Source organism: Stegastes partitus, unplaced genomic scaffold, assembly GCF_000690725.1.
Source record: "Stegastes partitus isolate 25-593 unplaced genomic scaffold, Stegastes_partitus-1.0.2 Scaffold496, whole genome shotgun sequence".
Taxonomy (NCBI): domain Eukaryota; kingdom Metazoa; phylum Chordata; class Actinopteri; family Pomacentridae; genus Stegastes; species Stegastes partitus.
In genome coordinates, this window is record NW_007578227.1 from 196,512 (window position 1) to 211,324 (window position 14,813).

The 14,813-nt window shown below is 38.1% G+C and overlaps 1 protein-coding gene across 1 annotated transcript in view; it reads left to right on the forward strand.

Moving 5' to 3' along the window:
* Positions 1-11,585, forward strand: part of clip1b (CAP-GLY domain containing linker protein 1b) — a 52,380-nt gene extending 40,795 nt beyond the window's left edge. Inside the window, exons 17-23 of the mRNA XM_008287343.1 lie at positions 5,418-5,463; positions 5,664-5,707; positions 8,106-8,211; positions 8,295-8,460; positions 8,546-8,598; positions 9,409-9,521; positions 10,558-11,585. Coding sequence (XP_008285565.1) covers positions 5,418-5,463; positions 5,664-5,707; positions 8,106-8,211; positions 8,295-8,460; positions 8,546-8,598; positions 9,409-9,521; positions 10,558-10,792 — 763 coding nt within the window. The 3' untranslated portion in view covers positions 10,793-11,585. The remainder of the gene's footprint in view (positions 1-5,417; positions 5,464-5,663; positions 5,708-8,105; positions 8,212-8,294; positions 8,461-8,545; positions 8,599-9,408; positions 9,522-10,557) is intronic.
* The last annotated feature ends 3,228 nt before the right edge of the window (positions 11,586-14,813 follow it).

Sequence of the window (14,813 nt, forward strand, 5' to 3'; positions counted from 1 at the left end):
TATTATTCAAGCTAATTAGTTAATTAATTATCAAAATAGTAAATGAATAATTTTACAGTTGACAGCTAATCAATTAAAGAATTCATTGTTGCAGCTCTGATATGAATGCTTACATGTTCTAAGAATAGCATGATGGTCATTGCGAGAAAACAAAACAACAACAAAAACAGAACTTCCCCAGGAATAATCACATTTTTAAGTTTTCTTCAGTATTACTCGAATCTAATATTAGTTGTGCATCTATGAAAACATTTCCAACAGGGAGTGGTAACAGCTAATTAGGCTACTTTTATCGGTGCCAAGTTTGCAGAAATATTAAGAAACACAGACTAAAAAAATCTGCTGCTCACAGCTTAACTTAATTAACAATCTCAGTTTTGTCAGTCTGTCAGTGTCTGAAATCTCGAGGCAAAAACATGAGAAAACCTTCAAGATTCCCACCGTCGATAAATATGAGTAATAACAAATCAAGATGGATAATTGACTTTTTCCACGTCTTCCACAGTGTTGGCATGGAAACAACTTCTTTGATGAAATTATGAATTAGCAGCAGGTCTTTGATTGTGCAGCTGAAGCATGATGCGGTAAAAATGTTCCATCTTTTAATTGCCTTTTTGTTATGTTGATGGTGGATCTCCAGCCTGATACTGAGGTCTATTTATAGACTTTGTGCTTGTGCAAAGCTGTGTGTGTGTGTGTGTGTGTGTGTGTGCAGTGTGTTTGGTGTCTTTACATCATCCTGCCACACCTCCCCTGAGTCATCAGAGCCCCGAGCTGCAACGTCACAGCTCCAGATGGATGTAACTGGCTGCAGTATAGTCATCAATATGTAGTGTCCTGTAGGAGGAGCAGCAGATGGAGACGCAGAATGTCAACAAATGACCTCAGCTACAGTCAAACAACTTTGTCCTTTTCTGTGTACGCCTGAACAACTATAAATATCTGCAAATGCACGAGTCACGCTAAAACCCTTCGTTGCATCGTTTCAGCCTCTACTTCCATCCTTCCTCGTCTCAGCAGTGCATTCCTCCATCCTCTCTGAGCCCGTCCTTCCTCTCTCTGATGCTGTTATGCAATCACTCCTCTCCTCCTAGGACCGCCTGGCTCCAGCATGGCACTGTGACATCACAGAGTGTGTGTCTGTGTGTGTGTGTGTTTTCAGGCTTGTGCATTTGAAAACAATGTGGCTTTGTGGCATTTCACTGCCCCTCATATGTGTTTTTAGTGCTCGTGTATTGTTTTTGTGCCTCTGCAGGTCAAATCCAGATTAGTTTGTCTATTAAACTCAGCAGTTAATACCTAAACATTTCATGTTCAGTAACAATTTGCTGCTGATTTTGTTGAAAGAGATACCTCATTTACAAATTATGCAATCAAAACATGACTTACCCCGTGGCATGAGCAGCACGCTAGCAGAGCAGCAGCTTTGTTTGATACTCAGGAGGCGTTTAGGTGCAGCGCTGAGCTGTAAAGTCACCTGTGTTTTGTAAACACTCAGAGATCAACACACACATACTGTGCAGAACGCAGAAAAATACACCGGAGGGGTGTACCATGAAGCAAATTTGACATAGCCAGGCTTTCCAGCTCAACAAAACCTAAAAACCCCATTCAGAGATAAGGAGGATCACGACATTGGTTATTAGCTTTACTTTGTTTGCCACATTTCCTTCATCAGACTCTGCGTGTGATCACATAGGAGGACACGTTTAATGCATCATATGACTCTTCTTCTGCACAAAATGGACTGCTTTAGTCAACAGATTGTTATAATGGAGGGTATAAAGACATTAAGAATTTATTACAATAAAAAGAGCTGCTCCCGTAAATGATACAAGAGAGGAACGCCGGAAGAAAACTATTAATCGTCTAAGTTCATATCTTTATTTAAACTCTCAGTGACTCGGTAAAGCTACTTATTTCCAGCTGCACATTAGAGCTCTGAGACTTTAACCTTCATTTATTCAAACAGGGTATCGAACAAGTGCATTTAGGGCTATGATTAGAACTGGAAGTTTAAAAAGAAAAAAAGAAGCTGAATTTCTTTGATCATTTGTTTACAAAAAATGCTCAAAGGTGTTAGCAATACTGGAAAAATTAATGGCTCCACATGCTATTGATATGTAACTACTTGTCTTTTTTTTTTTTTTTACATCTATTTACACTATTCTGCACATCAGCTCTTGAAAGTTCTTCCAACAACTTGCTGACAGTTTTAGAGGCATGCTACATTTATTGTATTTGTCAAATATGTTTTATTTTCCTCTAAGTCTCTCTTGTCATCTCCTGTCTGTTCTGTGTAAACTCAGGCTGAAGTTCACCATTCATTTTTATCATGTAACTACTGGTTGCAGCTTAATCAGTCGTGGCTCCCCAGTTGCACTGTGCAGCTCAGAATTTTATGTTTTCTAGTGCAAATTTTTGTTTGTTTTTGTTTTTTGGCAAAAGTGATTTTGATGAACTATCATGATTTTAAGCCTAAAATTGTCATTTTTCCTAATGAAACCACAGGTCACACATTATATGTTAAAGTAACTTTGGAAAGTTGAAAATCTGGTGATTTTTTTTCTGTTTTACAGCTTTTTTTTTTTTTTTTTTTTTTTAAAAACTGCCTTTCATACCTTATGTTATATGTTTGGGTTTAGAGGGTTAAATCACAAAGACAAACCTTGTGAGGATGTGAGAGGAAAAGTCATCCAATCATCAAGCTCAGTTACTAAATGTCAGATGTGTGTGGTTTTTAGCTTGTTGTCAATTATTTCTGCTTGTAAATGACCAAAAGCAAACAATATTGAGCTGTATAAGGATTTCTTTTAGTTTTTAGTTTTTTTTTAAGTCTGCAGAAACTGAAGATTCATACAGCACAAACTTACAGTCTAAAACTTGCAGTACTAAATTATACAGTATGTGTCAAACTATTCCACAGATAAGATTGGAGAAGCTAATCCCACTGGGTTCTCTGCTACATCTGTGGTTCTGCTGCAACAGAGCATTTATCCATCTTAGTCTGTGCACCAACAAAAGCAGTGATATTGAAAGATTTTTTATTTATTTTTTTAAATACAGATTTTTGACAGGGCTGTTCCCCTGTAAGTCAGCCAGCTCCTGTTGTGTCAGAGTGCAGGATGCTATAAAGGCTTGGTGGATGTAATTATACAGCAGGCAGCTAAATATTTCCCCCAGATGGTGCTCAGACCCGGCTATTAGTCACACATAGCTCTTAGAGTTCTTCCTTTGACACAAATCCTATGAATGACCCACATGGGGCTAAACTCAATTTCTCCAGGAAATCATTTAGTTCCAGCATCCAAGAATATCCAGATTCATAAACTCCCAGACAGGATCGTCTATTCAGCCGTCTCTGCGTCCACATTTGATCCATTGCACAGATTACAGTATCAGCTTTAGTATGTCTGATGCTATTTCCAGTCACTGCAGTACACATTGTGGAGGATAACATTACTGTATAAAAACCACAGCAAATCCTTTAAGATGTTTACAACCAGAGGGTGTAACAGTGAAACCTAAGCAGCAGAGATGGGCCAACAGATGGTTTTCTGGATGATGAGAATTAGTCAGCAGATTACAAATCATTGCATTTCAGTACTCTCTCTCTCTCTATATATATATATATATGCTCACTGTTGGGTTTAGTTCAGCTCTTTTAGTCCAAAGTCTAAACATTTGGCTGCTTTTTGAAAAGTTCATAAGGAAAAGAATGACAAGAATCATACAACAAATCATTTGATTTGTGCAGAATTTCTATGTGACTGTAGCATCTGTGAAATTATTCAGATAATTTTATTTTTAGGTTTTGGTTTATAGAAATATGAGTCAGTTCTTGTGAAAACCAATACAACTTTCAAGCCTTTTTTTTTTTTTTTTTAATCTCATGCTGGATTTGTGCTTTTTGTAAAAAAAAAAAAAAATGTTTTTGGTACTGTTTTCTCTCCTGGTCCTGCCTGCTCAACACAACATTACAGACATAAAGATCAAGTTTTCTGATCTCCACATAACAAATGTGATGCAAAAATGTATGTTCGTGATGTTCCCTCTGGTTCAGGCTTAGGTTCATGACGCTACTGATCAGTTAAAAATTTCCCTGATTGGCTTAATCAGTACTTCATCATGTACTTCATACTTAAAAAATGCATTATGAGTAGCACTTGACCTTTTGAAGTTGAAGTTTCCTGTCAGAAGTTTTGTTGTAATTGAACACTCAAAAAAAATGTCCTATGTATTTTCAGTGTGTTCCAGTGTTCTAGTCAGTCCTTACATGCAATATTATTGATGGAGTTTATATTCAAAGGCCTGAATTTAGTAATTGAAAGACGTAGCCTCTGAGTCTGAAAAGTGAAGCCATTGCACAAGTACCTTTAACCTGCAGCCAGCAGGAGGCGACTCATTTGTTTGCCAAAACAAGTCTGAGTGTACAGAAACCTATGAGAAACCACCCTGATTCTTACTTGATCTGTTACCTCAGTAAACGTTTTCCTAATGAGTTTATTGCTAGTTTCAAGTGTCCTTCAATACAGCATGGTGGTCATTTAGTAAATTACGGTCCCAATTAGAGGAAAATAGATGACCAGGCTGGGTCTGTTTTAGAGCAGGACTTGTTTGGTTTCAAAAATCCAAAATGCTGATGGTTAAATTCAAAACTTAAGGTTTCAAAACTGTAGTCCACAAAGAAATGGGTGACGTCACAGTGGCTAAATCCATCCTTTATATACCATTAATGTTGAGACAGCAATGACTTGTTGAGAAAAGAATTGACAGTATTGCTACAAAAAAGCTGACGTTCCTTGATTTGAAATTTGTTGGTGGCAGCACCTTGCAACCATCAGTGGTTTTGCACTGTAAAGAACATTTGAATTGATTTTACCATCATACCATTTTAGTTGCTGCTTGGTAGCGCCATATTGAGATCTGATAATGCATCCATTCAGTGTATGCACAGAAATGTGTTATGACTCACAGAGGAGCTGATCTGCACAGTTTTCAGTGGAACATCACTGTCTGGTTGATTGGTGGGGAACTCAAAAGAAAAAATACAAAATATACATACCACTATATCTAAAATGCATAAAACAGAAAACACATAAGCTGGATGATCATGCCTCATCAACAGCCGTCATGAGATGGGGTATCGACACAGCCTGAAATTCACCTGAAAACTCAAAAAGCACTTATTTTTGCATTTGGATCATGTACCAGCGCACAGAAAGAGCCGTGGAAATGATTTAGCTTGTTAGTTATTGTGTGTGCCACTGTGTGTTGAAGTGGTGCTAACAGATGTTCACATCTGCCACCACCAGATTTAAGCATACAGCAGTGATCATGACACAGATATCTGACTGTACTGCTTTGAGCTCAGCGCTTATATGTGTCTGCTCTCCTTTCTCTGTTTTCACTCTCAGTGAGGAGCTGAAGCTGGCCTCCCAGAAGTCTCAACATCTTGACGAGGTAGTGGCCTTTACATATTTCATATTATGGAAATGATCCTTCATCCTGTTATAGATCCAGGCTTGGTTAAGCCAGAATCTGTGGTTTTTATTATTAGGATTTGGTGTTGTGAGTTTGCCCTCCTGCTGTGAGTAAACTCTTTAAGCTCAGACAGGTTTAGGCTCTATTTAAATTCCTCTGTGTTTGTGTTTTCCTCTCAGCACAATGACGACCGCAGCAGTCAACAGCCAGACATGAAGACCCGGTAAGAAGCCTGCTGTTTTTCAGATTTTTAACACACTTTAAAAATATAACTATTAGTTGTAGGCACTCCATTAATTAAAAATATGATGGGCTTTTTCAAAATAAAATAATTTTAACTGATATTAAATTGCTAGCACATCATAGTCACAGTTACCTTGTCTACATTAGAATCTACTTTGTGTGTGAACACTTATATTGTATAACTATTTCTCCAGCTTTAGATTTATTTTAACCCCTTATTTAGCCTTTATAAACCTTACATACTTAATTTAGTGCTTATGGCATGTTAATACACACTGAATGTTGCTTAAGGGCATTTGTTTATTTTTATATTACGTTTCTCAGAGGAATCTGTTCATTCTGAGCTATGTTTTGAGCATACAGCATGTATGGGTAGTCCTATTAAAATTAAAAGTAAAGATAATGAAATCACCCTGGAGTGGTCCATTGCTCACAGGGTTAATGAAAGACTTAGCTGCAGCCTGATTTGCATGAGATCAAATCACTTTTCTTTGTAATAGAGCCAGATGTGTACTGTACTAAAGATGACCATTGCATTTCTAAATCTGATTTTAGTTTTTTCATCTATTCACCATGCTCTTGGTCTTATTTTAAGCCCTTTCTAAGTCTGGAAACAAAAGAAGCCATGAATATAACTCTTCTGTACTTGTGCACGTCAGAAACAGAAACCTCTCTCTCAATAATGAGAAGATTAAAACATCTAGGTGCCTCCACAGAGCAGCGACTTAAGATGAATGTTCAATAAAGTGGGGATGATAGATGGTTGAAGCAGGATGACAGCCGTGTTTCAAAGTATGTGGTGGAGGATCAGAGAAGCAGGAGGGGAAGGAGGAAGGATGAGACATGAGCCAGCAGCTGTGTGGTGTCGGCTGGAGGGAAACGAAGAGGTTGTTGTACAATTAGGGCAGAAATAATAGATGTGGAGGAAGAGAGTGTTTTCAAGCGAACATTGAGAAAGAAAAGCGATGTGAAGCAGTGAAACAACCTGCTTCCCCTCACGTTGACTCTTCAGGATGACTGTAACACAGAGGTGTTGGCAGCTGGGGTTTATTGTGATTGATTTTGGAGGCAGTTTCTTGCTTCTTGTTGTCTTACTTGGTTTATGTGTTAGAACTGTATTGATGCTGTAACTTGAGTACACTTTAGGATCAAGGTACCCTGCTGAGTTTTTCACTACTAGTAGCGCAACAGAGTTATGTTTTATTTAGAGTTTTGTTTGTATCTTATGCAAGATACAAGGATACCGATGGTGTGATGCACACAAGGTGCCATCAGAAAACTTCAGAATCTGTCCCTATAAAATTCAAACACCATAACAGACTTGAGTTTGGTGCCCCATCCCTGTCAGACTCCCCTCCTTGTGCAACAGTGTTCCCAATGCTTCCACCACACTGCCTCTGGAAGCGCCAATATATAAACATGTCAAGCACAATCTTCAATGAGCTGAATCTCCTACAGCGACTCTTTAACTAAGGAAGACGGTAAAGTTACAGGGAACCAAATCTGGCAAAAAGAGCCAGTGGAGAGGGATGATTGTTCTGTTGTGGCCAAAAAACCCCATGTGCAATCACTGCTGTCATCAGTACAGGCCATTGGAGAACCCACATGCCACCACATTATATTTTACTACTTACAGTTTGTTTCCATGCTTTTCCAATGTGCTCTGTGTAAACACAGCCTGCAGTTTAGCCAAAAGGCCTTTGAAAGTTTCACTCCATAATGGTATGTCAGTTGTGCCAAAGAGTGCCTTTTTTAAAGAATCTGGTTCATATAAACCATTCATTTCTGACAAATTTAAAAATAAAACACAAAGACTGAAGTGATTCTGATGTTATATCAGGATTTTCTAAGCATAAACATCTCTCTACAGCACACTGCAGGGTTTTTTAGTCAACACAATGACTAGAACAAGTCACTTTAATAGTCCATTTTCTGGAGTGAACACATTTCATACTCAACATATGTTTAGAATTAGTAAGTGGTGCAGATTTGGGACAAAGTAGTCAGGTTAGGCCGGCCTGTATGTTGCCTGAGAGGGCAAAAACTGTCCCAAAACACACAAAGCTTAAAATATCCGTGAGCTTCTGGTAATTATTGAAGGTGACCTAGATGAATCCATCAGCATGTCTTATCAATGCGTCTCTTCTCTTATCCTTATTCTGGCAGCTGGACAGTCAGAGTACGCTTTTCAGAGAGATTTTACCAATTAAATTAGCAAGGAAATAGCAAAAAAAATAAAAAAAAATCTTTTGGAAGAGATGTGTGCATATCCAGTTTTCTGTCTGTTTGTGATTTCACTCTTTGTAAACTTTTGAGTAACTTTGTTTGATGTGGTTTCGCCACATTTATAGTCACTAAATTTCCACATTTTTCTGCAGAGAAACCATCTCTAATCAGGAAATAGAGGGAGATGTCAACTTCCAGAAATCTACTGGCGCCTTAATCTCCGACAAAGACCGGGAGCTGGAAACGCTGAGAAATGAGGTACTGAAACCTGACTTGCTGTATATTTATCCAGTGTAATCTCAAGTGTGTTAAGTATTTATGTGTTTGCTCTGTCGCTGCAGATTGCAGTGCTGCGAGGAGAAAATGCCATGGCCAAGACCCTGCAGTCGGCTGTAGAGACGCTGGAGAGAGACAAGGCTCAGCTGCAAAGCCGAGTTCACAGTCTAGAGGAAAGGCTAATGGGAACACAGGCCTCAGAGGGAGAAGATAGGGAAGCTCCACCCTCAGGTGAGGAGATGTTTCCCATGAGCTCTGCATCTGAGATGAAATCTGTTTTTGTTGACGTGTTTTCTGATTCACGGTTCTTGCGCAGGTGAAGCAGCTCTGGAGCAGCTGAGGGAAGAGAAGGAGTTCGCTGAGGGACAGGTGAGACCATCCACAAATACCTTTTACAAGCGCCTTTAAGGGTTTTCAGTAGGGATGTCAACCAATTTTGTCCCTAATCCAATCCAAGTCCAAGTCTGATACCATTTTCCTAGATAATGCATACTTAAAGTACATAAAGGTTCCTAAAATCAGTCCAATGTGTATTCTTTACAACTGAATAGTTCTGCTATGTATTGAAAAAAAGTTGCATTTCTGCATGCAAGCTGTGCCTTAATATATGTAGATGGTGATGAATCGTGTTGTAAAGCTCTGGGTGTAGTGTTAGAGGGTCGGGCTACTGTGGCTGCACAAGCTACAAAACATGGTAAAAACCTGTATTCTCCACATGCAATTCAGGAAATGTGCTGTAGGTTAGCTGCAGTACCTGGTTGTTCCACCAGGTGGAGTCTCTTATTGTTTAGTATTGTTGTGAGGAGGCATCACTACAGGCAGTTGTATGCTGGCAAGAAGGAAGAATTGTGGGAGTTTAACTAGCAACAGGCACCATGAAGACTTCTGTGATGCTTGATGTCCTCTAACCAGAGCTTCATACCAACACAGGACAAATGTCCACTGGGTTCAATTTGTGTTTTTGATTAATCCATTATTGAATGAAAACACTTCTGATTATTGATCTAGAAAGCTATTCAAAATGTGCCTCCCTAGAGTCCTGAGTGACAGCAGACATAAACAAAGGATCCTTGGCCCTGATCCTAATCTTTGAGATCAGATCAGGACATTTGTAGTGTTCAGTTCTATTTGTGCTACGTATTGTTCAGGTGGTGACATTTGCTTGATTGTCTCCTTCAGATCAACTTCTTGAACAGTGTGATTGTGGACCTGCAGCGGAAGAACGAGGAGCTGAAGATCAAACTGAAGAAGCTCGCACTGACTGAGTTCAACGGCAACGACGGGACTGATGGGTAAGAAAAACAATTTTTAAAAATGAAATGACTGGAAAACTGCAGCTTCACAAGCTCCTTTTGTGAGGATGGACTGGATTAATCATCAGCTGTTCTGATGATCATTTTAACATTTATATAGGAATACTTCCATCATCGGAAATGTGACATTTTCAGCTTTTTTACGTTTTCTATAATGGTAAATTGAACATTTTTAGGTTTTGGACTGTTGGTAAAAACAACCCCTTAGCGTCTCCTCACACTTTGACATTTGTGTGTCCCTGTTATTGGTTTCTGCTTCTGTTTTGGAAACATCAAATGTCAAATTCCAAATTATCCATTAAAACTTGCTTCTGAATAAATTTGAGGTGAGAAATAGGCCATGCAGTGCTGAGAGCTGTTGAGTCATCTTCTGGTTCACTGACTGGTCGGATACAGCACATAATAATATATAATATCTGGTTGGGATGGAGTGTTGTTCACTTACAAGAGGAATTTTACAAGATGCTGCCTTTGACAGGCCACAGTCTGGTAGGTGAGTTGACATGGCTGTGGTGTCCAACTCAACTGGTCGGTTAGTTGGTCAGTGTGCTTTGATCTGACCAAATTCTCTTTCTTCATCTCTTTGATTCAAACAATTCCTGATGTTATAAGGAGGAAGTGCTACATCAGCAGCCTGCTTACGTAAAGAAAACCTAAATATGTTGTACTTACTTTGTGGTACAGCCCAAAAATCTAAACAAAAAACATAGAAGTAGTTCAAATGTATTATTAACATCTCTAACAGAAGGTCCTCCTGTCTGACGTCACTTCTTTATGTCATTTGCAGCTGGAAGAAATTTATTTGCCAAATAAAAATTTGCTATAAATTTAAATTTTGCTTTCAACATGAATCATTTTGAGCATAACTTTACACTGTAAATCATTTAGGGAATGGAACATATTGTTGGTTTGTGTCTTTTAATGAGATTTGTGGACAACAAGTCCAGAAAAATCCAGATGATCATATGTCTCTTTAGCTAACGCTCGTTGTAATATCGTTTCTGTTCTCTCATAGTTTTAACGAAGGCGTGTCGAAGCGTGAAAAGAAGGCGACCCCTCGTCTGTTCTGTGACATCTGCGACTGCTTCGACCTCCACGACACTGAGGACTGTCCCACTCAGGCTCAGAGCCCCGACTCCGTACCTCACACCACCTACCACGGCAACCCGGCAGACGAGAGGCCCTACTGCGACATCTGCGAGGCTTTCGGACACGCCACCGAGTCCTGCAACGATGATCAGACCTTCTAGAGGTGCCGAGCATCTCAGTCCCTTCCTCTCCTCTTTCCTTCTCCCTTCAAACACCTTCTCCTCTCCCACTGCATTCCCCGCAACCCAACATTCCCAAACTAAAGCCCCTGCAGATTTTCCATATTGTATTTTTATACTGTATTTATGAATAACACTAGTAGCTACTGTCCTCATCTAAATCCTCTCCCTCAAAGACAAACTGTTCTGACTCTCGCAGAATGCTCGTCCAAATATGCTGCTTTGGTGCAATACTGATGTTTATAACAAAAAGGAATCCGTCCTCTGCACTCGTCGTTTCTAACGTGTCGTTTTGTATTTCAGTTTTGTTTCTTAAATAGCTATCGGTGACGTTCCACTTTTTTTTTTTATGTTTTATTTGTTGATTGGCAGCAAAATGATGCAACAAAGCGAAGCACAGTTAAAGCTGAAGGGAAAACGAAGCACCTCTATCAACCTCAACACTCCTTTGTTCTGCATTACATTCCTCAGTCTGTAAGGCTTTAAACCAATCACAGAGTGATACTGCCAAGTCATGCATTAGACTGATGTTTTATGTTTAGTAGTGTTTAATAAAGCCTCTCTTCTAGTGCATCAACTAACAGGATTAAAAGGGCAACTACAAGGAAAATAACAGTAAAGTCTTAATTTCATAAGACAAGGGCACGATGTTAAAGAGAAATGTTGCCACGTCTTCAGAACAAAGACTTTTTGGGAATATTTTTTAGCAAAACAATAAATAACTTGTAATATTTTGAGCAAAAAAATGACATTACATACATATCGTCTTCATACTTTGAGAAAACAAGTTGGAACATAATGACAAAAAAAGTTTCTTCAATTCAACAAAAACTGAGACAATTGAGGAATTTTTAAGAAAAAACATTGTAATGTTTTGAGATGAAAGTTGTTCCAGGTTGAGCTAAAAAGTAGGAACCTTTAGAGCAGGGGTCTCAAACTCAACTTACTTGGGGGCCGCTGGAGGTAGAGTCTGGGTGAGGCTGGGTCGCATCACGTATTCCACAAAAGAAGGGTTTAAGGTATTCCAAAAAAGTACAACTGATCCAATCTTCTCAATCTTTATTAATAACAATTCAGAACATGAAAGGTTCTTCAGAACAAAGGCTTCTCCTACCTCCTCCTTGCTGCAAGAGACCTGGCAGCGCTTCCTCTTACACAGCTGAGCCACATTTGGCTTGAGGGAGGAAACAATTGAGACCCTCAGTATGGCTTGAAGATGCTCATCAGTAAGTTTGGACCTGTATTAAAGTTCATGGTGGAGAAAAGCTTTTCACATAAATAGAAAAAGGAAAAAAGAAAACAGGCTATATTTTCCCTCCACTTGATGAGACTCTCAAATGACGTTTCAAGGGACTAACGTTACTAATTTGTGTTGCTGTCACGAGCCTGAGCTGTGGTAACCCACAAGTGATAAAAAAAATATCAAACGCCCAGGGCAACGACTCGTGTAGGTGTGTGTGAGAAAAACACGCAGGCCGCACGAACACTAAACTTTGATGTCAAGTAGGGGCTCACAAAATATCATCCGTGAGTTTGAGACCTCTGCTTTTGAGGAATGGACGTTTAATTTTGAGCAAAAGAAGTTGTAATATTATCAGGATAAAAGTCTGAACATTTTAAGGAAAAATTAGCTACATTTTAAGAAATATGTTGTTATATTTTGAGCAGAACAATTGGAATATTTTGAGGAAAAAGACAAAACAAACAAAACGTTCCTCATACAATGTGTGACTGGTTTTATGTATTATCAGTATATTAAAAGCTCTGATAAAAGCTGAGAGGCTTATTCATGAAACTTTTCCTCTTTTTACATGTAAAGACTGATAATACGGTCTTCTTTGTGTAATACAACTTCACATATTAAAATCTTATTTTATCACTTTATACCTACAATATGTTTTAATTCTTATACTTTTCTTCAAATATTTTATTATTTTTTTAATATTAAAACTTTATTCTCACAATAGTACTGATTTAAAGAAATATTAGCACTTTATTGTTTTAACTTTTTCCCAAAATAGGACAATTTTAGTCTCAAAATATTATGACTATACAACAATTTTATTCTGAAAATATAACAGCTTTACTCTCTTAATACGACTTTTTCATGATAGAACTAGTTGAGGCTAAAAACATCATGATTTTGATCTGTAGATTTTGGGACTTTTTTCACAGTATTTCATTTTTTTTTCCTGAATATTACAAATTTATTCTTGAAATATTACAACTTTTTTTAGTGCCCTAATCTTCTATTTTAATTTAAATGTTAACCGATTGGAAACAAGATTGCCTAAAATGGGAAAAGTTCAATGTTAACTTTGGAAATTGACAAAAATATATTTTAAATCATGATCTGCTTGTCATCTTCCTGTCATGTCCACATCAGTGGATGCATCCTGAGTTTACAGTCATGTTAAAGAGTTTATTCCTGCATCTGTCTGCTGGTGAAGATCATGAGGTGCAAAATGAAGGCTGAAGAGAAGGCTCATGAGTGGACCTTGAGTCAAAGGACCACTCTGCAGACTCTTTACTTAAAGATGAGTTTTTTTCCATGAAGGTGTGAAGGAGTTCTCTGCTTGACAAAACAGCTTTACTGCCAGGTCCAGTCGGATTGAACAGAATCACTGTTTTCCTCAGCAGCAGAGGACTGCTCACCTGTATTACATTCAAAATATCAGCTGTTTCATGACAACTTGGTCAGAATCTCCAGAACATCTGCTAAATAACCTCCAGGTGCTGTTTCCAAAGTCATGATGAACATTTGTTGCGTGATCTCCCTCCCACAGGTTGATATCCTCGACGGATGAAAGTCACTGAGGTTTTGTCGTATTTGCTAATGAAGTTTGTTATTTATTGTCTGATCTTTTACTAGACAGTTGTTTTTCTACAGAGAAATAAGCTAGCACTGATTAAAGGTGTACAGTCTGTACAGGGACTGCTGTAGTACCCAGATCAAACTATAGAAGCCTCGACTAACTTAGTTTTGCACTGTCCACTTTAAAGATTCCGCACTCAAACATACTTTATGGTTCTAAAGTTATTTCAAATGTATTATATGAAGATGAATGGTGCAGATTCTTCAGCGCTGTTTTCATACAGCTTAGCTTTGACATGTTGGTTAATATGCCTATTTGCTTTTTGGCATCATTGGATGAGACGATTAATACAGTCACCTTAAGTTTTCTCCTTAATTGTGACACTTAAGTTTTAATTTCTCCTTAGCTGAGGGATTTACTTAAGGTGTTCTACATTATCCCTTAAAATTTTTAAGGGAAAACATTTACTGTGTTGAAAGTGACTTTACCCGTCGTCACCTCACAAACTTACCCTGTAACTGTAAAAGAAACAGCAGAAAAAAAGACAAGAAGAAAAGGTCAGGTGAGAGACACATATATATACCTTTTATATATCCTGGAAGGACAAACTACAAGTACATTTGATGCACAAGTAACAGAAACCAACAAATGTTGAGAATATGGAAAAAAAAATAAAAATAAAATCAAGAAGTCTGGATCTGTTCAGAGGAATGTTACGTTTTTGTTTTTACTTCTGTTGCTATGATTTTAGTGATTCTTTCTGTATAGACCAAGATCAACAGAAAACCCTAAATACATGAGTTAACTATTTAACAAACCCTTTAAGGGTGTTTTGTGTATCCAGCTTCATTTTAAGGAAACCTTGACTGACAAATGCACCATAAACACTCACAGTGACCACAACGTATGGTTGATGTCTCATTTAGAACTTAAAAAATTATATAATACATCTTCAAAATGCACTGAAATAAATGATTAAGGACTAAAACTAGCATAATGAGTTGTTCCAAAAAATAACAATTTACCTCTAAAAATTAGGAAGGCACAATATTTTTGAACTCATTTTGGCTGAAACTGGTAAATGCACATACTTTCCACCCACTTGCAGAGAACCTGAGAACTTTCCTGCAGTGGATGTAACATTACACCTACCGTCATCATGTGGCCATGCAGACATTAAATACAAC